This window comes from Hippichthys cyanospilos, chromosome 4 (genome assembly GCF_059441005.1).
Source record: "Hippichthys cyanospilos isolate Australia breed blue-spotted pipefish chromosome 4, RoL_Hcya_1.0, whole genome shotgun sequence".
In the NCBI taxonomy this organism is placed as follows: domain Eukaryota; kingdom Metazoa; phylum Chordata; class Actinopteri; order Syngnathiformes; family Syngnathidae; genus Hippichthys; species Hippichthys cyanospilos.
In genome coordinates this window covers 17,056,200-17,076,666 of record NC_142372.1, presented here as the reverse complement: position 1 = coordinate 17,076,666, position 20,467 = coordinate 17,056,200, and the positions used below count along the sequence as shown (strand labels likewise).

General features: G+C 39.9%; 3 protein-coding genes and 2 non-coding genes across 7 annotated transcripts; all 5 read right to left on the bottom strand.

Annotated features, from left to right (window-relative positions):
- Window positions 1-1,978: 1,978 nt before the first annotated feature.
- Window positions 1,979-5,500, bottom strand: rpl13 (ribosomal protein L13). Its single transcript, XM_088414004.1, has 6 exons — window positions 5,433-5,500; window positions 4,843-4,960; window positions 4,430-4,571; window positions 2,851-3,024; window positions 2,593-2,649; window positions 1,979-2,170 (listed from the first exon to the last, which is right to left on the bottom strand). Exons 2-6 carry the CDS (start codon window positions 4,944-4,946, stop codon window positions 2,012-2,014), a joined length of 636 nt encoding a protein of 211 aa, XP_088270130.1. The 5' UTR covers window positions 4,947-4,960; window positions 5,433-5,500; the 3' UTR covers window positions 1,979-2,011.
- On the bottom strand, window positions 2,246-2,316 carry LOC148424835 (small nucleolar RNA MBII-202). The gene has a single exon (XR_015865514.1). It is a non-coding gene; the product is annotated as a small nucleolar RNA MBII-202 (small nucleolar RNA).
- LOC148424834 (small nucleolar RNA MBII-202) lies at window positions 3,111-3,189 on the bottom strand. Its single transcript, XR_015865515.1, has one exon. It is a non-coding gene; the product is annotated as a small nucleolar RNA MBII-202 (small nucleolar RNA).
- Window positions 5,501-7,239: 1,739 nt separating the features above from the next.
- gcshb (glycine cleavage system protein H (aminomethyl carrier), b) lies at window positions 7,240-10,902 on the bottom strand. Its single transcript, XM_088413505.1, has 5 exons — window positions 10,706-10,902; window positions 9,220-9,299; window positions 7,641-7,704; window positions 7,431-7,562; window positions 7,240-7,358 (listed from the first exon to the last, which is right to left on the bottom strand). Exons 1-5 carry the CDS (start codon window positions 10,884-10,886, stop codon window positions 7,264-7,266), a joined length of 552 nt encoding a protein of 183 aa, XP_088269631.1. The 5' UTR covers window positions 10,887-10,902; the 3' UTR covers window positions 7,240-7,263.
- A 643-nt stretch (window positions 10,903-11,545) lies between these two features.
- On the bottom strand, window positions 11,546-19,858 carry kars1 (lysyl-tRNA synthetase 1). 3 transcript variants are annotated; one of them, XM_088412797.1, is made up of 15 exons: window positions 19,776-19,858; window positions 18,520-18,685; window positions 17,404-17,542; window positions 17,162-17,327; window positions 16,983-17,076; window positions 15,562-15,748; window positions 14,754-14,879; window positions 14,514-14,633; window positions 14,215-14,377; window positions 13,616-13,789; window positions 13,421-13,506; window positions 13,276-13,361; window positions 13,065-13,191; window positions 12,263-12,406; window positions 11,546-12,045 (listed from the first exon to the last, which is right to left on the bottom strand). In XM_088412797.1, the coding sequence occupies exons 2-15, from the start codon at window positions 18,657-18,659 to the stop codon at window positions 11,971-11,973; spliced, it is 1,827 nt and encodes a 608-aa protein (XP_088268923.1). In that variant the 5' UTR covers window positions 18,660-18,685; window positions 19,776-19,858; the 3' UTR covers window positions 11,546-11,970. The 3 variants fall into 3 exon arrangements, with proteins under 3 accessions (XP_088268923.1, XP_088268924.1, XP_088268925.1); XM_088412798.1 differs by lacking the exon at window positions 19,776-19,858 and adding an exon at window positions 19,465-19,519; XM_088412799.1 differs by lacking the exon at window positions 18,520-18,685 and having other exon boundaries at window positions 19,776-19,839.
- Window positions 19,859-20,467: the final 609 nt, after the last annotated feature.

Genomic DNA, 20,467 nt, shown 5'->3' with positions numbered 1-20,467 from the left:
CACCACACACACCAAGAGTATTACTGTATTGAAAACAGCAACCCCTTTCCATCGCAGGGGGTTAGTGAAATACACTATGAATTATTCATTACCAGGTATAAACCCTATGGTGTGTTGTGACTGTTTTCATGGCTTTTTTGTTTCTAAATGTATTTCATATCTTATTCCGACTTTGAGTTGATTAAAAATGTATTTTGATTTAACCAGATTAACAACACCTGCACTGTATGACTGCACAGAACAGACTGAACGGTCATTTGGGAACTGTAGTTCACCCACTGTATAAAAAATGATGTAATACTAAAACTCATAAAAACGAAAGAAAAACCAATAACCCGCTCTCAATATTAATAAAGACGAACTGAATTTGAAGAGAGAAAATAAAAACTACCTCGAAAGAAAAGTCTCGACTTTTATGACCCTGACACACATAGCCGAGGCACGCAGTTTTCATCCTTGCCTCCTCTTGAGTGAAGCGTCTGCTTGAAGGCACACACCTGAGCCCTGCAAATATGACGCCCATCTGAGGCCCCTCTCAGGATGTTCTTTGCTCTTACACATGGTTAATCAATGCACACATGCCCCTACCCCCCCGGCAGTCTCATCCTTGTCACTCTAGCAACTCAGTGTGTCTAAAGTTGCGTTTGAGTGGCATCCCCCTGCAGTCTTAACCACGAGCTCAAAGATTATATTTAAGTAAACATGAACGTTTGGAAGTAACTAAAACCCAATTCATGACAAAGTCTTATTTTGGATAAATCCAGCACTAAACAGATGTTGACTAACATCCGTTTTTAGTTCTGGACATCACCTAGACTCCATGTACCTCATTTTTGCCTTTTGTAATCATCGTTTAACCCTGGTCCACCAAAAGTGATTTTCGAGACAGCCAAGACAGAAATTGATTGAATATGACACTACTTAAGCAGTCTCTTCGCCAGGACGCGATACAGTTCTGAGGTCCACATTGATTGACCATGACTGTAAAACAGATGAGCCCCCAGTGCTATCTCACAAAAACTACATTTTTGTGTACACTTGCGTAAGCTAAAGTCATGCCTACAGATGATAATCATGTAATTGATAAGCAACAGACTATAACAATTGGCCTTGATACAGCTCTTGGTTGGGTTCTAGATTTCACAATTTGCCAAATGCTGTTGACTGAAAATTACATCACTGTTGCTCATGTAACGAGTAAGTGACCCCACAGCTCAGTTAGCGAAAGTCACATGACCAAGTCAAGAAAACAGGCGGTCATCCCCTGAGCGACTGTGATTTTCAATTGACTGTAGTAGCAAAATGGCCACTCGAAGTTTAATAAAACGGACTGTTCTTGCTGCTTAAATCTGTATTCAACAAATGCAGGAGCTATTTTTATATTAGCGGGGCTGCATATAACATTGTAAAGACGCACTTGACTTGACTTCTCTTAATGTGCGTGGAGGTTTGAAAGGTGGGGTGACATATCATTGTGATTACTGGTGAGGACATTCTCGGTGACTGAGACTCTCCTTTCTCACAACAGGATAACAGTCCCATCCATTCATCATTAGATCCATCTAAACAGCACACATTATACTGCGAAAACATTACACTTTTAAGGTTTGATTGTCCAAAAAAAAAAAAAAAAACATGAAATGCAAGCAAAGCAACCATTAAAAATACAAGACAATGTTAAGATTACAGCATTCACCAAATGCTCTCATCTACTTTCAGGCATCTTTCTTTTGCTACGCCTTACTAGGTAGTGCAGAATACATACCAAACGCTTTCAAAGAAAGCATTGTGACTCTCACGCCATCTACTGACGTTAACAACTGTTGCAACAGATGTATTTTAGTTCTAGGCTTTTTGAACTTGTCATTTGAGTTTATTCCCACACTGTGATGTTTTACAGTGCTCAGTTACATGTCTGCCCAAAACTTTGAAAATAACATCTCGTGTTAGGAAAGAGCTCAATAACAAGGCTTGAAGGTTCATCTTTTTGAACACTTTATTTCGCCAACTTTTACTTTTTTTTCTCCACATCCTGCTCAGCAGCCTCTTTAGCTCTCTTGGCGCGGATGCCAAAGAGACGAGCGTTAGCGCGAGCCATGCGCAGGCTGGCAAAAGCCTTGAACTTCTTCTCATCTTCAGAGATAACCCGGGCCTTCTCTTTCTTATGCACCTGGAAGCACAAAAAAAAATAAATCAACACCGGCAAAATGTGGTTCATGATAATGCTCAAGTTATTTATTTTTTGAACAACAGTCATCAGAAAAAGGGGTTCAAAAGTATCATCAATTAAATACAGAGATTCCGGAGAAATTGTCATCATCTGACTGCCACAAAGTAAATAAAGTCCAAACAGGTTTTCTACATGGAGTGCATATTAGGCAGGCTCTAGATTAGTGGTTCTTAACCTGGGTTCGATCGAACCCTAGGGGTTCGGTGGAGCCTTCGCCGCAAAGGTCCACCCCCCAGTCTAAAAAATCATATTTTGTTTTTTACTAAAGAAGGGTTCGGTGAATAAGCATATGAAACTGGTGCCTCCAACACAAGGTTAAGAACCACTGTTCTAGATGGTGTAAACAGAAGCATGCGACTCACATTTCTGATGCGCATCACTGGTCCTTTGAGCTGAGTGGCCATCTTCAGTTCCTCCTCCTGAACGCATAAGAGTATTACTACTTGAAGCATCAATGTACAGCTTTCAAACATCCTGCATAAACTAAAACTTCGTGGCTTAGACATGCATGTAAATACTTCCTTTGTTTACAGAACTCGCACAGCTTAAAAAATGCCGGTTGGGCAATGGTGTTGCAAAATAAGTGCTACTGAACCTTTCGTGCTACACTGGGAACTTACAGTGCTGTCTCCCTTCTTAGGAGCAGAAGCCTTCCTGGGGAATAGGATGAGCTTGGAGCGGTACTCCTTGAGGCGCTGCACGTTGGCCTGAAGAGATTCTGCGGACCTGTTACGGCGACGAGGATCCACGGCAATTCCGATGGTGCGGGCAGTCTTTTTGTGGATGCCGGCAGCCTGCGAGTGGGAGCATGGCGCATTAAGAAATGAGATATGTCAGGTGGATACTCATTGGGGTGAGGGAGTCCTGATTGGTTTTATTTGTTTAACAGAAACAGTCATCAGAGAGAAGGGTTCAATGCATTCATCAAGCAAATACAGAGATTCTGGTGATTGTCATCATCTGACTGTTCCAATTACAAAATGAGATACAAATGCTATATATACACTATATATATATATATATATATATATATTTTTTTTTTTTTTACTGACAAATCTGCACTTTTACATGTGTATTTCAGGCATGATCCAATAACCAGTTTGACAGTATACCATGATTTTAAAACGGACCATATCTGCCATAACCGCTATGTTCTTGTCCCTCTCGAGCAGTCAGCTTTAAAGAGCAACTACAGTGTGCAGCTGCAGCATACTCCTCCGCTGCAGGACCCAGTCACTCATTACAGCTGCTTTTGTCTAGTTCCTGCTTTGTGGGATTCGGTATCAACGAGTTTGCTATTGCGGCTAACTACCTGGATAACGTGCCTAACAACTTTTTTTCCTGCAGTCCAAACATAAGTCGGCTGTGTGGGCCATCTTTCGGTTTCGAATAAAGACCAGGGGACCGCCAATTGGAAAACTATCCCACTTGCAAAACGTGCATCCAAAGAGCGGCTTTGGATGGAGAGAATATATCCACAAGTCACAAGTGTTGGATAAATTCTAAGTATTAATATTAAACACAAGTGTCTTCAAATTAACGTTGCGAGATTCCACGGTTAGCGCAAGAGTAAGCACGCGTTTGCATTTGCGTGCGCATCGGCAGAAAATAAACGCTCAAGCGTCAACATCAAATGACAGAATCCAAATTGCACTATTAATTGATACATACAGTGGTTGGAGTGATGTTTTATCTGAAATCATTTCTTAAAGAATAATTGTATTGTAGATGTATACAGACTACGCACAATTGTTTAAATTCAATGATTTTAATAAAAAGAAAATTTGCATGTGTTTACTGTTGAGCTGACGTTTTGCTTACTTTGTTGTTTTACATTTATTTTCGTTTCGCAAGGGAATTGCTTCTTTGCTGTATCATATTTTGATTAAAAAAAAATAATGTTCATGCATTCATGGTGTATTCGTGGTCATTAGGTGTTTTTTTTAAAAAAACTGTTGTTAAGGTCCATACAGAATAAAAAAATTCTAATCTTAGATTTACAATAGAACTATTAGATTTAAAATAAGACTATTTTAAATGATGGTTATCTGTTCATAAGATTAAAACCACAATCATTATAGCAGGGGTCACTAACTTTGGACAAGCAAAATGAATCTATTGGGCGTTATTGCAATCATTCTGCACTTAGTTGAAATGTTTTATCCAAAGAAAGAAGAAAAAAAAATCCTTGTGAATTACCTTGAGCTCCTCTAAAGTGAAACCACGTCCAGCACGGACCTTAGTGTGGTATCTGATGGTGGGGCATCTGACCTGTGGCCTGAGTGGTCCGGCGACAGGCCGGGGAGCGATGCGACGGGCCTTAGCCTGGCGGGCCTTTCGCCTAACAAAAGACAACTCTCAATTACATTTTTACATTTGCCATTGAATCCAATACATTGGGGGGGGGGGGGGGGGGGGGGGCATTCAACTCCAAACAACCATTATATTTCAATTATATCGTAAACAAGAGGCCAGGCAGTAGCAAGAGATGTCTACCTGTTTCATGTTTACATGGATTCGAAATCACTTAAGACATGCATCACAGAAAAACGTAAGGTAAAACTTACATTCAGGGCAAAGTAGCATGACGCCAGTTGGCAACGCACACTCACCTGCGGAGCTTCCTGGCTGGCTGGTTGAACCAAGTGCGGACTCTCTTCTGCCAGTCTTTGTGGAAGTGTGGGTTCAGGATCATTCCATTCCGGCTGGGGGCCATGGCTGCCTACTTCCCTGAAACACAACGCGTTTCACGGGCATGAGAGTATTTCCTTGCCGGTACCCTAGCACCATGCATCTATTCTGCTCCGGCAATGGCTGACGGAACGCTAGTTAGCCACGCTAGCAGCAGGTCACTTCAGAACTGGCACGTTTAAAAGATAACTTTTACGAGTGAACGATGTGGAATTTTGACCTTGTGTGTTTTTACAAATTGACAAGTATGAACAATGCAATGTTCATAAACTGCAAACTGTAGTTGCTCTCATTTAGCAGCAACTCTAGCAGTCACGCTACTGCTGGTGGAAACCGCTGCAAAAACAGCCGCTTTTAGAGACTCTAACTAAAATAACACTGTCAATATTCATCTGAATGAAAAGGTGACCAGACATACTACTGAACGGAATAGTGTGAATCCGCAAAAAAGTATGCCTGTGTAATGGATTAGACGAGATTATCATGAAATGAGATGAAGACATTTTCATACCTACACGGGAGGAAAATGGCCGAAAGGAAAAAGGAGGAAGATCAGTGTTGGATTGTGGGATATGCGTCTACCAGCCAATCACCGAGCAGTAGCGCGAACAAAGAGTGCATAAAATGTCTAGATAGTACACCTCAACGCTTGTTTGTATATGTGTACGCCGTACGCCCTGTTTGGAAAATAAAAATAAAAAACTAAACTCAACTAGGTTGGCCTGTACCTGTCATTGTTTTGGATATTACGTTTGGCAGCAGATTTCATAACTAGAAAACAACAACTGGTTATTAGATTTTTGTTTAGAATTAGAATACAAATGCCTAATTTAAAATATGGCCACTTGACTTTCTTTTTTTTTTTTGTCCGGAAGGATCAAGGTTAAAGCTAAAATTTCACCTTTACGTTTTAGAGTCTAAAAAAATAAATACAGTATTTCCAAAACCAATAGAAACTGACAAGATTACATCTTCATACTGACCGGGAGATGGCGACAGCGTGGCGACTACACGTGTCATTGGTACGAAGGAATCAGATCTACATCACATTACAGTAATTGGTATACAGTACCTAACACTCTTAAAACGTCTATTTTATTTATTACATATATTAAATGGTGGTTGAACCTGGAAATGAAAGCAATGCACAACCACGTATATGTTTGGCTATTGCCTTTCACTTTAAAGCTGTTTTCTCGATATGGGCGCTGTACGCTTTGTCTTCATGCTGGCACACCAGCTGCACTGAAAAACGTTGCTGAACTCATCCGGACTGAGTTACAGAACAATGCAGAGAATAAAAGCTGAATTATTACACTAGCCTCACTTTGGGTGTTGCTCAATCAATTGACACGACGTACCCGTACAAATACAGAGAATTTTTTTCGGATATCTACAGTTGTGAAAACACAAAAACAAACAAAAAAAATATTGTGCCAATTTTTAATTAATTGCTGAATTTATAATTAATTGTTTCAATGTAAAGAACTTGCACTGTGTTACGCACACGCTCAAGACGATGCTGTATGACAATTGTGCAAGTTTGGTAAACTGAATGTGTTTTTTTTGTTTTAATTTTCTTTAAAAAAAGGGTTAGGGTGTGATAATGTGATAATCGCTGTTTTTGCATAATTGTACACCTCTCCTTAATATACAGCACGCCTTGAAATATGAAACTGTAGTATCAAAATCTTACCAATGGCTTATTTTGGGTCATAGGAACCCATTCTTACAACTTTGCACTCCTCTGACTGAACACCGGAACGTGCAATAACTACTGTTTGTCGTGCCATTAATTTTAAAAGTGCTGCCGCCTCATCAATCATTAATCAGGCTGCCTCAGTACTCTCTTCATATCTGCACCTAAAGGGGCAAAGGTCAAGGTGCATTGACTATAAGCAACAAGAAGCACCAAGATCAGGTGCACACACCAAAACCCTCATCAGCAAAAGCGATATGATGGACTTGTTTTGTTTTACTCAATTGCATTTTTGCTTTTGAACCAGTTTTGCTGTAACAATCATCCATTTACATTTGTGAAAATAAACTTGGACTCTTGCGTTTTTCTTCTCAAAGGAATTTTTTTTTATTTAACGGTGACAGCACTTTGAATCACTGTCCACTTTTCCATCTCATTTAAAATCAAGTGCACCAAAAGCGAGACCCAACATTTCTAAGAGCCCTTAAGTGGTCTTACCAACTAAAATGATTTAGAGAAGTTACTCACAAAAGAAAATATTCTCTTGGCACTGTTTCAGGATGACAATAAATAGCACAGACGATGAGGGATGTTGCGAAATATTACTGAAGTACAAAAGTAGCACAGCGACTCGAATGATTTATTATTCCAGTGATTTGAGCAACTTGTCATAGGCCGCTTGATCCATGAGGCCTTGCAGCTCATCCGGCTTTTCGATGGTCATCTTGATAAGCCAACCTGAGAAGAGGGGTCAAGCTCAACGACCGAGGACATGTTTTATGCCTCCGATTGTCTTAGCTAGATGCTCACCGTCTGTATAGCAGGCTTTATTCACCAGTCCGGGATTGTCGGCCAGCTCGGTGTTGATTTCCTTCACTTCACCCGTCAGCGGAGAATACAGCTCGCTGGCGGCCTTGACGCTCTCTAAGGCACCAAACTCCTCTGCGACGCAAGCGCGAGGCAACGTCACGCACACCTTATCTCACTTTTGCACAAGTGTACGGCGTGAGGTGGTCGTACCCATTTGCTCAAGGCTTTGGCCCACTTCGGGGAGTCCGCAGTACACCACGTCGCCTAAAGCTTCCTAAAGGAGAGGAGACAATGCAGTACATAGGGTTTAACTTTTTTTTTTTTTCCCCCATCGAGAATCCCTCCTTCCATTGAAACGATTGGAAATGTCAATCTGTTCCATTAATTTAATGAGGAAAAGCAGCACCTCATATTATTGCACTTTATAAAAACATACTGTTCAGTACAATAAAAAAATGGAATCAAACCATTTCATGTCACACTTTCTCCTTCATAATATGCTGCTCTTTCTGGTGTGCAACTTGAGGCCAGTATAATATAGTCAGACAATCATTAGGATGTCTCAACTCCTGGAACTCATCAGCGTGGCATTAATATTAGTTATTTTTTGCAGAGGATAAACAAGCGAATCAGCAATGACCTCAGGCACCACTTTCATTGTTTTACTATAATTTGCCATTTGTATTTGTTCAACTCAAATGCCATTATGTTTGTCTTATATTGTGGTGTGTTAAAGTAGAGGAACTGAATCGTTTTGCCAGTTTGAAAAGGGCTCATATCGTCCGAATAAATGGGTTGGTTGGGCCCTACTGAATAATGTCATATTGTCCTTCTGTGTGTGTTGTTGCACCATTGAATACGGATCGTTATTAAGTTTGCATTAAGCGAGTAGACTGAAAGCTTTAGCTGATTGTTTGCTTGAAATATTCAATGTGTAATTCTATTTTAAGTTAAACAGTACCTTTAAGCTGGGAAAGCAAATAAACAACTTGAAGCCTCTTTTTTGAAAAACTCCACTACTTTGTTGATTGTTGTGACGCGAATGGAATTAATTATTAGTTAACCTTTTTGAAACTTTATTCCCCAAAAAGTAGATGGTTTGTCATTTAATATTGTAGAGGTTTATCTTCTGTGGCTTGGTCTGGAACATATCCAAAACTAACCAAACAAAGGTATCTTGCAAAGCCTGAAACGCAATCCCCAAAGGCGTTATCATCTTACAAAGCATGATATCCATAATCCAAAGTTGTCAACACATGACTAAAAATGAATACATCCAATTATGCACATGGACTGTATTGTTCTAAGTGTCCTGCGCCGTTTTAAATTCGCCATTAACAACATCATGTGGCCTTCAGTGTGGAGAGTGGAGACCTAAATAAAGTTCAGGTTTCATGGCAACTTTACAAAGTTGTGTCTGTTCTGACTTAACCAATCATTCTATGGCTTTAGTTTCTGAACAGGTTTTGTCTTTAACACCCCTCACCTTCCAAAATTGCCGTTTTTGGCAATTATTTTTGATTTTTTTTTTTAATACAGCTTTTGTACAGAATCCTGTGGGAGCATGTGAGAGCATGAAATGTAACAGATTTTTTGCTAATACGTAAATGATCCGAACCAATGACAATATTCATAAAAAAGTGAACTTGCTGCAGGTGAGGACAAAGTACGGAGTATGCTAAACTGCTCTGCAGCTTCTCAACCAACCACACATCAATCACCATCAAACCTCTGGACCAAATGTGCCATAAAATGAATGATAAGCAAAGAGACAAAGACAAAGGCTTACCTGAGCATAATTGCTGATACCGACAGTGCCAATGTCACCTTCTACTCGAACCCACTCGTGCTTATCAGTGAACTTTAAAGCTGCACACAGAACAAAGCAAGAACAAAGATCAACAAAAAAATTAATAAGTTCATGACAATTTGTTTTACCCCAAAAAACATTTACCCTAAAATTTGTTGCACAATTGATAACCATAGGCAGAACTGTTGCAGAAATTTAGCAACACCAAAGTGATTCTTCATCCTTTAGTAAAAGCAAATTTTGAATACAACTTAAAACATTCATTACTTCTGTAGGTTAAAACTTTTCCTTTTTTAATATGATGTAGACTCTACAAGTGTCATGACACATCGCACCAAAACATGCCAGGCATGGTGGACGAGTGTTTAACAGTTTTGAGGGTCAGAATTTAAATATGCACTACATTCTTACTATGGAGTGGAGTGTGGAATTTGTCCGCACATGGAATTTATTTAAATAAAATGTATTTAAATAAACAAAAATAAAATACACCGTAGGTTTGTCAATGTCCTCCTTGATTGGCTGTCAACCCGTTTAGCATGTTCCATGTCTCTGTGTGTTAGTGAGCATAGTCAGTAGAGAAAATGTATAACTAGACCTCTTATGAGTCAGTTTATAGTAACCATCAACTCGTCACCATAAAACAGCTTCAAGCCAGCACTCGTGTTCTCTTTTTATTTTGGAAGTCTCTTTTTTTTTTACCCTCAGTGTAAACTTATATGAAAGTGTCTCATTTCTTGCCAATAGAGAAAGTATGATGGAACATTTCACAAAGGGTTACTTTTGGGATGTTTCAATACTTTCTTGGACCTATCTGCCAATACCAAACTCCAAAAATCATAGTCAGAGGTATTACAGACAGCGTATGCAGAAATATGTTACTTCTGGTTTTGGTGTATTTGGATATGTAGGTCAGGGCAGGTGCCAACGAACACAGGTTGGTCATAGACTTCAGCATTCCATTATTTCTATAATCAATTAGAACAGTGCTAGTGATTCATTCCCCAGTGCTGGCACCATTTCACCATGCAGACAAATACAGGCTGAAACCAGATTGTAATATGTTGATGCATGGCTGGGAGAGCACAGCCAGGGATGCTTTCCCCCAAGTGAGAAGGCTTGGATGCATTCTTTTTTAAATACAACATTCTTGCAGACTGCAATACTATTCAACACCGAATCGTAGGCATGACATTCATTTACTTACGTCATGTGGCATACGTTTAATGAGTTGCTACATGTTGCACAAGAAGACACGTGTTGGAAATAACAGGTCGCCTGACTGAAAGCGTAATAACGTCAGACTGAACAGCTAGTTTTAAAATGAACCGAAGCGTGGCAAACAAGCTGCCGCTAATCTTCAACACGAGTTAAAAGTTTTGCGCCTGGTCAGCCAGTCGAACATAAAGTCCACTTCCGTTTGGAATTTCCAATCCCAATTCCCAAGTACTGTACTGTAATGTACCTTCGGCGCGGGCGGCCGTGCTGCTTAGTGTCCTCGTCGCCCACACTAGCCGTGTCGCCGGGAGAGCCGCAGCGGACGACCGCAGAGGGAGTCTGGACGGCAAGTTTGCCGAGAGGAACAGGAGCCCCGCTTTCAACGCCATCTTCACTTGGTGTGGGTACGCGTGGGATCCCGAGCACATACACTTGACCTCGGGAGCGCGCATCATCAACGGGGGAGGGGACGGGCGCACGTGTTTGCCGACATCTAGCGGTCAATACGTACATTCATTCACGGAGATTATCCCGAGATTTCAGCCACATCTTCGATATACCGTACTTGTATTTTTTTCGGTGACACAAACTTGCAAAAACGTGCACAGGTGAGAAAAATGCTTTTAATTTAGCTTTGATTTAGTTGATGTGTGTCATTTTTGAGGGATGCAATTATTTTAAACAGGGAATAAATGTTTAAAATACTGTACTCGTTTTCCCAAATTAGAACTAAATGGGAGAAAAGTTAGAACACATATTTTAGAAACAATATCAGTAACGCATGTGTCAAGCAGTTGTCACTTGTCTTGTCATTTAATTGTTTAGTCTTGCAAACATGACCAATTTCAGGGAGAAAGTAATAGACATGAAAATTTGTTCATGTTGACTTATCATACTTGGTCGTCAAAGCGGCAGGCGACTAACATGGTGCCATTCAATCGAAGCTGACCGGTGGTTCTCTTGACAAGAAGCTGAGCTGCAAAGTTCCCATTTCAGTGAGATACAATAATGCTCAAATCGACCCAGGAATGGATGTTGCACTAGTGGTAGTAATTTTAAAAGTATTTAAAAAAAAAAGAGGCAAAGAGAGATTCATAAGCGCTTTATTTAGATGAACTGGATAACTGACTTTTGGAATTGGTCAATGGCAAAAAAACATGAGCATACATAATTGAAGAGACGGCAGTATTGAGAGGACTCAAAATATTTTTATAGACGTTTCGGTTGAATTTTGATGCAAATCACCTCCATATTTCAGTCGGACTTGAGCAACAACTGATTGTAGAATCGTGAAGTGCATTGTGAAACATTACATCATGATCTGCAAAAAGTGATCATTAAAATGTATACTCGTTGACAAGTAAGACCCAACAATTATGGTCACAAAAAGTGTAGAAAATATCCAAATGAAACAGTATTTGTTATGATTTAACATTTAGCCTAGAAAAATGCAGACCATTCATATTGAGCAATTGAGCAACCAAGCCTTTTACCCCATTAAAAAAAACAAAATCAGACAGAGGTGCCTTCTGCGGGAACGCTTGCTTTGTTGTCATCGGGCTTCATGGCTGGGAAGAGCAGCACCTCCTGAGAAAGACCACAAGAATTGTTAGCGGATCTTTTCACGTGATGATCCTCTTCAGCACCTAATGGAGAAGAATGATTCATTCTAATGCATTCATTTTAGATCAGAGCGGTTATGTGGTTCTTGACATTCCCTTTTTGCTTACAATACGGTTAAAATGGTTCTGACCATTTCATCACTTACTGAACTTAGGTTAAGGTGTGTTCAAGAAGACGTTACCTTGATGTTATTGGAGTCAGTTAGGAACATGGTAAGACGGTCGATGCCCATTCCCCATCCGGCCGTTGGTGGAAGACCATATTCCAGCGCCGTGCAAAAGGTCTCGTCAATGAACATGGCTTCGTCATCACCCTCGGCCTTGGCCTGAAAAATGTTGTGGGGGGGGGGGGGGGGGCATGAATATGTTATACTATATTTCCAGATAAAAGGGTAGCTGGTGAATAGATGGATGGATATACTGAATGTATGTAATGTGCACGTTCATAAAATCGTAGAGTAAACTCAAATAGATCATTTAAAATGACAGACCTCTGAAAGACTTCTGCGATAAAAAATTGAATCAAAATTGACTTCTTGAATATTTAACAGTATCGGAACCTTGATTTAATAAAAAACTCAAAACACTCCCTGACACACGTATTCAAATATTTTCAAATATCACCCACCCACTATACTGGAGGTTTATCAGTTTGTTTGTTTGTTTGTTTTTTTAAGCTTTTATTTTTCCGTCCTAAAATGTAAAAACAAAAAGTACTTGAATAGCATGGGCAGTCAGCCGTCAGGGATAAGCCCTTAACACAGTCCGTTAAATCAAGGTTCTACTTTAAATACATTGCATATATGGCTAATCTTACATTTATATACCGGAAAGAAGAAACGTTAGTTTTAAACCGGAACGAGAAAAAAAAACAACTGACAATCAACAAACTCTGTAGGTCAGCCTCTCCATTTGAAGTCTTTATGCGAATGGTCCGTACTCTGAGTATTTGCATCACACCATAGTACAAAGTTCATTACACACCTTGGCTTGCTGCTCAAAAAGCTCCCTCTGTCTAATGGGGTCATTTAATTCAGTGTAGGCATTGCAGATTTCTTTTTTCATCACGAAAAGCTCGAAGCGCTCCGTTAGACCTTTCTCTGATCGGTGCCTATTTGGAAAGAAGCATTTTACCAGGCATGCAGGAGCCTTTCCGAACGGATCAATACATATGAGATGGGGCGTTCCCCCTCACCATTTCGCTAACGGGCTCATGATTTGAGGGTGATCACAGATGAATGTGGGGTTGATACAGGTGACCTCAAGGAAATCTCCCACGAGCTGAGAAATAAGAAAACGCTCATTATTGAATATGATTTATTATTAAATAAATAATGTACCTTGTCAAGTAGGCGGGCTGTTGTTCTAGGGGGAGGACATTCAACTCCCTTCTGGGCACACAGGTCATCAAAGAATTTACGTGTCTCTGAAAATTGGAATGAATACATGGGATTGTAATTCCTGGATACTCACAGCGCCAATAAAATTGACCAAAACCATGAATGTTCATCCTTCATATCCTATCATAATCTTACCGGCACTGTCGTAACTGTCAGTGGGAGGGAATTTGACTCCCATCAGCTTCTCGAGGTCGTGTGTCATGCTCACTCTTCGAAACGGCGGAGTGAAGTCGATCTCAAAAGCTTCTCCTTCTGGACCATCGGGGTGGTAGGTCACTTTGTAACCTCCCGTGATGTGCTTTACCATTCCTGAAACAAAAACAAAATACAGACTAGGTATTTCTGTTCTAGACCTGACGATGTGACAGCCCGATGAAAAAGAAGTCAAAATATTCTCACTTAACAACTTATCAAATAAACAATGCATTACAGATAGGACAAACAAAAAGCATTGCGCGGTTACAGTCCTGAAAGTGAATCCTGCTCCAGTTTAGAACACTCACAAGATCAATCCAGTATGTGGCATGTGGTAGCTTATCAATTAAACGGTTATTCAGGCAGTCATCATTTTTCATTTTACGCTGTGCTTCTCATTATTTTGCAAAGCCCTCCAGGAAAGAGAAAACACGCCTTGAAATACACACACATACACACACCGCATCATGGTGTCCGCATGAAATAAAATGGTCTAATTCTTTCTTGACCCTGCACAATCAGTTTATTTCCATACTTACCAGACAGGAGTTTCTCTGTAATGTCCATCAGGTCGTGGTAGTCTGCATACGCCATGTAGAATTCACAAGTAGTAAACTCCGGGTTGTGAGTTAGATCGATGCCTTCATTCCTGAACTGACGGCCGACCTCATACACTCGATCTATCCCACCGACAACGAGCATCTAAAAGAACACACAGCGTAGAATGAAGAACATCTACAGTCCACCCGAGGTTATTATGCTATAATAAAACAGAAAATAATTATTTGATTGATAATTTATGATGTACTCAGGTGAAAACGTCCCCTCCTTGTATTACCTTGTGGTAAAGCTCAGGAGCAATCCTCATGTATAGGTTCATATCCAACTCATTGTGGTAAGTTACAAATGGACGGGCCACTGCTCCACCAGGAATAATGTTCATCATTGGGGTCTCAATCTTAAAACAACAATAAATATGTTTTAGAACGTAATAACGACAATAAAAGATGGTTAAGGAATGGAGAAAAAAAAAAAAGAGCATATTTTATAGGTTGTGATTTGTGTGTGGAGCCCTTACCTCCAAAAAGCCTAGTTGGTCCAAGAAGCTGCGCAAATATGTGATGATTTTGGCTCGTGTTACAAACTTCTGCCTCACATAGTCATTCAGGATGAGATCCAAGTAGCGCTGACGGAACCGTGTTTCCTATGAAAGTGTCAAGCCAATAATAACAAAGATTTTAAAAAAAAAAAAATCAGTTTTACATTTAGGTGAATCTACCACTTTTCTTGGTACCATTTAGGGCTGGTGCATCAAATGGACAGCTCACAAGGAGATTAAATCCGGCCCACAAAATAATTTTGTCACGCAATAAAATAAAAAATGAATAGGACTGACTCAATTAGTCCACCGCCCATAATCACTAGACAAAGATGGTGGAGCCGTACACTAGCATTCACATTAGCATTAGTAGCTAGCTTTGTTGTGCTATTGCAAGTACGTCATTACTTGGGTGCCACAGCGTTCAAAATGAGACCCTACAGCACCATTTTATTCAGTTTAATTTTCTTTGCACTACATTGTAATGCTTGAAAAGATATTCTATTACCACACCACTTATTTTGACTGAGAAAAATCAATATATTATTGACAATATATTATTGACAGTATTTGTTCTTAGGTTATATTCAACATTTTTACCAGTCCGGCCCACTTGAGAATACATTTTTCTCCGTGTAGCGGTGTAAAATCTAATTGAAAACTATAAAATGCATAAAACGGCATAGGCAAAGTTTCCACTATATTTTTGAACAATGTCCTTGCGGAATGAATAATAACACAGCGTCTTAATATGTAAGCATGGTTATTGCAGCTGGTATTTATTTACCTTGTCCTTAAGTCCAAAATGAAGGTGAGGCAGCATGTGAAGACAAGGTGAAAGCAGCGTCATCTCAATGGGGATGATGGATAGCTCCCCCTTTTTAGTCTTCCCGGGGTTTCCGCGGACGCCAATGATGTCGCCGCGCCTGAGCTTGTTGTTGATGGCCACAAAGGCTTCTTCAGACTTGTAGTTTCTGAAAAGGCGAGGAAAAACTCATGTGTTAAAAGCATCGGATTCCATAAGTCCATCAAGCTTTCTCTTTGTTTTCACACCTAACTCAAAGCACAATAAACTTTCGATATATAAATGTTGGGAAGACAACATTGCCGCTCTCTTTTTTTGATAATGTAGCGAGGGTTAACCCATTCATTGTCATGGACATTTATGTCAGTCAATTGGAGTCCAACTGTGTACTGTAAAGGCCTCACCAAGAAGCCGGCCTTTGAAATTCATGTCTGTAAAGCACTGTCATAAGTAATAAATACCTGAAGATGGCAGCATTAATTTAGATCAACACAGCCCTTGGGTAAAAAAAAATCAAATCTATTATGATGAAAAAAATGCCAACACACATTAAGACGGTTAAGGTCAGGTTTACTTGAGCAATGCATATGCATGGTATAAACATAGTGTGTGCTGTGGTAAATAGAAGAAAGTGTCTTGCCATCATGCGAAAAAGTGATGGCGGACATCACAAAGAAAAAAAAAAAGATCTTTAATTCGAGGCACGGAGTTAAGTCAGTGTCGCTTACTCCATATTTCAAAATCATTTATTTCTCCATCAATCCATTTTCTTTTGCCGCTTATCCCCAGTAGGGTCGCTGGGTAGAGTAGCAAGCACTGACGCCTATCCCAGCTGTCAACGGGCAGTAGGTGCAGGACATGCCCAACTGGTTGCTAGTAAATTGCAGGACAAACCACCAGTCACGCACCCAAGGACAATTTAGAAAGTCCAATACACCTGCCATGCAGGTTTTTGGAATGTGGGAGGAGGCCAGAACGCCCAGCGAAAATCCATGCGGGCACAGGAAGAACATGCAAACTCCACACAGAAAGACGAGAGCCGGCTGGAATTGAATTCAGAACTCTGTGCTGTGAGGCCCCAAAGTCATTCATTTGCAAATATTTATTTTGAAACCGAAAGCACTTTATCCTTTGCTTTTTCTTTAGAAAAGAATATTTATGGTGAAACACCCATGTGCTACTGATGAGTAAAATGTTCCTAAAAATATTTTCTAATGAAAAAATAATCTGCTTTGTGTTTTGACCTGTTGTGATGATTGTTTTTGTCAAAATATTAGTCAAAATCCCCTAGCTGGCAATACAGGCAACTTCTTTGAAAATGCCCGGCAGTGAATTGGTGAATCAATAAAAATGCATCCACATAATAGTCACTGAGGTAACAGGGATTAATTATGATTCAGTACCCGGAGTTTGCCATAACTTGCAACTTGGTGCCTTCGCCTCGCATGTCATAAAACAGCAACTTGGCACCAGAAGCCCTCTTGGCATGGATGCGGCCTGACAAATCAAAGGTTGAGAAAAAAAATACATCATCTATACACTTCAATCTAAACATTTCCAAAATATTCAAGCATTCAAATACCTGACACATTAAGAACAACATCTTTTAGCTGTTCTCCTGGCTGTAGATGATTGTATTTCTCAATGAACTCTGTGAGCGACAAGTCAACGTGATACTTGTGCGGGTACGGGTCCTCAGCTGTACCCTTCAGCTCCTGAATGGCCTGAGTGCGAATCTTGTAGTATTGCTGCATTTGGATGGAAATATTCATATAGACTTCAGTAAATGATGAGTGAAAGCCAACATGGCTACGAGAACCTCACGTTTGGGTCGAGCGACTCCTCATCCACAGCAGCATTGTCTGCGCAATTATTGGATTCGTTCTTTTGCTGCTGCTGTTCTTTGGCCTTGGCTTCCTTTTCCACAGCCTTCTTCTCCGCTTTAAGTCTCCTTTTCAGCTCACTGAAAAGACAAGAAAAATCCAAACAGTCCATGACCAGAAGTCGACATAAGTGAAACCCAGGGGAACTTTACTACACATAATACAGTTTGTCTTTCCTTCCTTCTTCCCTCCCTTGCTTAGCTTCACTAGGGTCGCTCGCTTGCTGGTGCCAATGCCTGCTGTCTACGGGCAGTAGGCAGGGGACACCCTGAACTGCTCGTCTGCCAAGTGCAGGGCACCCAAGGATAAACAACCATTCACGCACCCAATCACACTTAAGGACAATTTAGAGTGTCCAAAACCCCTGCCATGCATGTGTTCTAAGTATGGGAGGCAGCCGGAGTACTCGGAGCGAACACACGCGAGCATAGAAGAACATGTTAACGCCACACAGGAATGCTGGAGCGAGCAGGGCGCCACGGTGGACGAGTGGTTAGCACATCCACCTTACAGTTTTGAAGTCCTCTCTATAGTACTTTTTATTGTCTGTTAGCATTAAGCTAATGGACTTTCACAATTTATACATCTATGTGGGTAAAACATGCATTTTCAAAATGTGCTTTATGTTTAGTTTGACAGTAAACCTTTCACCACACACTAAACAACTTACTATTGTTGTGTTTACTTCAATGTCAAAGCAAGAAAAAAAATTGCCTAAACAATGGTTTGTACTTTGAAATAAGTTGAGTCATGTGAGTATCTCAAGGCACTACAAATTTTTTGTAGTAGTCCATACCTTTGAGTCACTTTTGTTTTGTCTTGTGTGCCGAGAAATTTCAATCATGTACAACAGGTTGTAAACACTGGACTGATGCAGCGGTCAATAAGACAGTTCCACTTACCGTTCATCATGCGAATGATGTAAGACAAAAAAAAAATGTGAAAGAGTATCTATTAATACTCAACTGCCCACTGTAAACAATTAGAAAGGAACCCACATTTACCCTGGTGACAAAAGGTTGGTTGTTATTCTCTCCCAAAACGAAAAGCCACCAACCTTTTGTCACCTCTCCAACGTATCCCGTAAATTTGGGCAGGCACTGCAGCTGTGCAAGGATGGGCATGATTATACCACTGTCCCCTGACTTCAATGGCATGGCACAGCTGCTGCCTGACTGCCCTGACCAGGCAAAGCATGCTGAGCCACCAGTTAGAAGAGCAATCTGGGGAAAAGAGATATATACAGAACATGCAAACAAGGTGTACAGCAAGCAGAGCGAGTAACAATTTTCTTTGTGGTATGCAGACCCCATTTATTGCTATGCACCTGGAACACATCTTAATAATTATGTTAGTACTTTATTTCCATTTTCTTATATTTCAACAGCATGTTTTGAAATGTGTAAATTTACAGTGATTTACAACACCATGTCTTTGAAAAAAGTTTATACCTCATTCTGTTGTTTTAGATGACAGAATAAAAGCTAAGTATTGCAATGTTTCCATGTATTAAAAAACTGCAATAAAGTCATACATAATTACTTCGGCTGTGTAATAAAAAAAAGAATAAAACTGGTTATTGATAACCGCTCTAAGGAATACAGTATAATGTGCAGAGATGATTATATTGGTTGTGCTATACTGAATCCCTCTTTAATGTGACAGATGACAGAAGCCATCAATGATCAAAATATGCACGAGGCGAGACAATCAACATCAGTTGATAGACAACCAAAACAGAAGGTACACACTCATTCATGTTAACGTCTAGTATACAAACTAGTGTACGTACACACCCAAAAATTGAATTCTTTTTTTGGATAGCTAGCACGTGCTTAGCGGTGTTGCTAGCATATCAAAGGAAGGTCAGAACAACTGGAGTAAAACGCATTTGTCATTAACAGTACTCTCTTATCTTAGCTCCAATAACACAGACTTTCGTTTTCAGAATTACAATATTTTCACGTAACAATATTTTAAGAGAGAGAAGTCCCAAATTTACCAAGTCGGCTTGTGAACGACCTTTCTTTTAGAACATTATGGAGCTTGTAGTTTTAATCATACACAAAACAAACCAACGTTGTAGGTAAATCATAATTTGAAAAACTACATTCCCCATTGACCAAAGCGGACAGAGTCCGGGGAAATGTAGGCTACAGAGCATGCCTCCGACGGGAAATTTGTTTCGCTATTGTTTTTACATACTGTTGCGTCTGCAGCCATCACTTTTCAATTTAATGTGACCATATACACCTGAAAACGAGGAATCTAAGGTTATGTGTTTAAAGTAAATGGAAAACACCTGAAACTCACTTTTTGCTGAGTTTATCACCGTCCGCCGCTGTTACGTCAGCCATGATGGTTTTGGTGTTGCGCGTTGAAGATTTTACGCATGCGCATAACATATCAAAGTGATCGACCGGTGATGCATTTAAGAAACTGTCGGAATTTTCAGAAGGAGCGGAAAAGATGAGTGGAAAATTAAATCGGGCATAACAGTTTGCGAAAACCAATAAAAACAACATGGTTTGACTGCTATTTGATAAAACCATTTAAGTTCATCATGTGTATTCTATCCTTCCCCAGATATATTACAGCTTTGGATAACAACAAGAACACAGTGAAAATAACTGTTGTACAATGTGAAAATGTGCTTTTTCTTTATTATAATTACAATTTATTTATTTATTACATATTATTTACATATTTATTTAATACGCATCGATCAGAGCAGTTTCCCATTTATGTTGTATACAATAGAGTAATGCACTGACACAAAGGCATTCTATTTTAATACTCAGATTAACATTTTGGATATCACTCAACATACTGTCCAGCCAACAGTCCCTAAAGGACACGGTCACATGTTTTCCTTGACATAACGACCAATATTTTATCTTTGATCACTAGATGAAAGAGCAAGTGAGTACAACAAGATTTACTTATGGTTTGTAATACCAACGTGTGTCGTTTGATGCTGCTGAATTTAACATGTGCATGCTGTT

Excerpts from the sequence above, each read along its gene's own strand:
- rpl13 (XM_088414004.1), bottom strand. The coding sequence starts at position 4,946 with ATGGCCCCCAGCCGGAATGGAATGATCCTGAACCCACACTTCCACAAA. Across the intron at positions 3,025-4,429 it reads TCACTTTAGAGGAGCTCAAG|GCTGCCGGCATCCACAAAAA; the intron begins GTAATTCACAAG and ends TCCCACTCGCAG. Across the intron at positions 2,650-2,850 it reads CTAAGAAGGGAGACAGCACT|GAGGAGGAACTGAAGATGGC; the intron begins GTAAGTTCCCAG and ends TTATGCGTTCAG.
- gcshb (XM_088413505.1), bottom strand. The coding sequence starts at position 10,886 with ATGTGCTCGGGATCCCACGCGTACCCACACCAAGTGAAGATGGCGTTG. Across the intron at positions 7,705-9,219 it reads GTATCAGCAATTATGCTCAG|GAAGCTTTAGGCGACGTGGT; the intron begins GTAAGCCTTTGT and ends CCTCTCCTTTAG. Across the intron at positions 7,359-7,430 it reads TAAAGCCTGCTATACAGACG|GTTGGCTTATCAAGATGACC; the intron begins GTGAGCATCTAG and ends CCCTCTTCTCAG.
- kars1 (XM_088412797.1), bottom strand. The coding sequence starts at position 18,659 with ATGCTTTGCCTGGTCAGGGCAGTCAGGCAGCAGCTGTGCCATGCCATT. Across the intron at positions 13,362-13,420 it reads CAGCCCGCCTACTTGACAAG|CTCGTGGGAGATTTCCTTGA; the intron begins GTACATTATTTA and ends CTTATTTCTCAG. Across the intron at positions 12,407-13,064 it reads TTTTTGAGCAGCAAGCCAAG|GCCAAGGCCGAGGGTGATGA; the intron begins GTGTGTAATGAA and ends AACATTTTTCAG.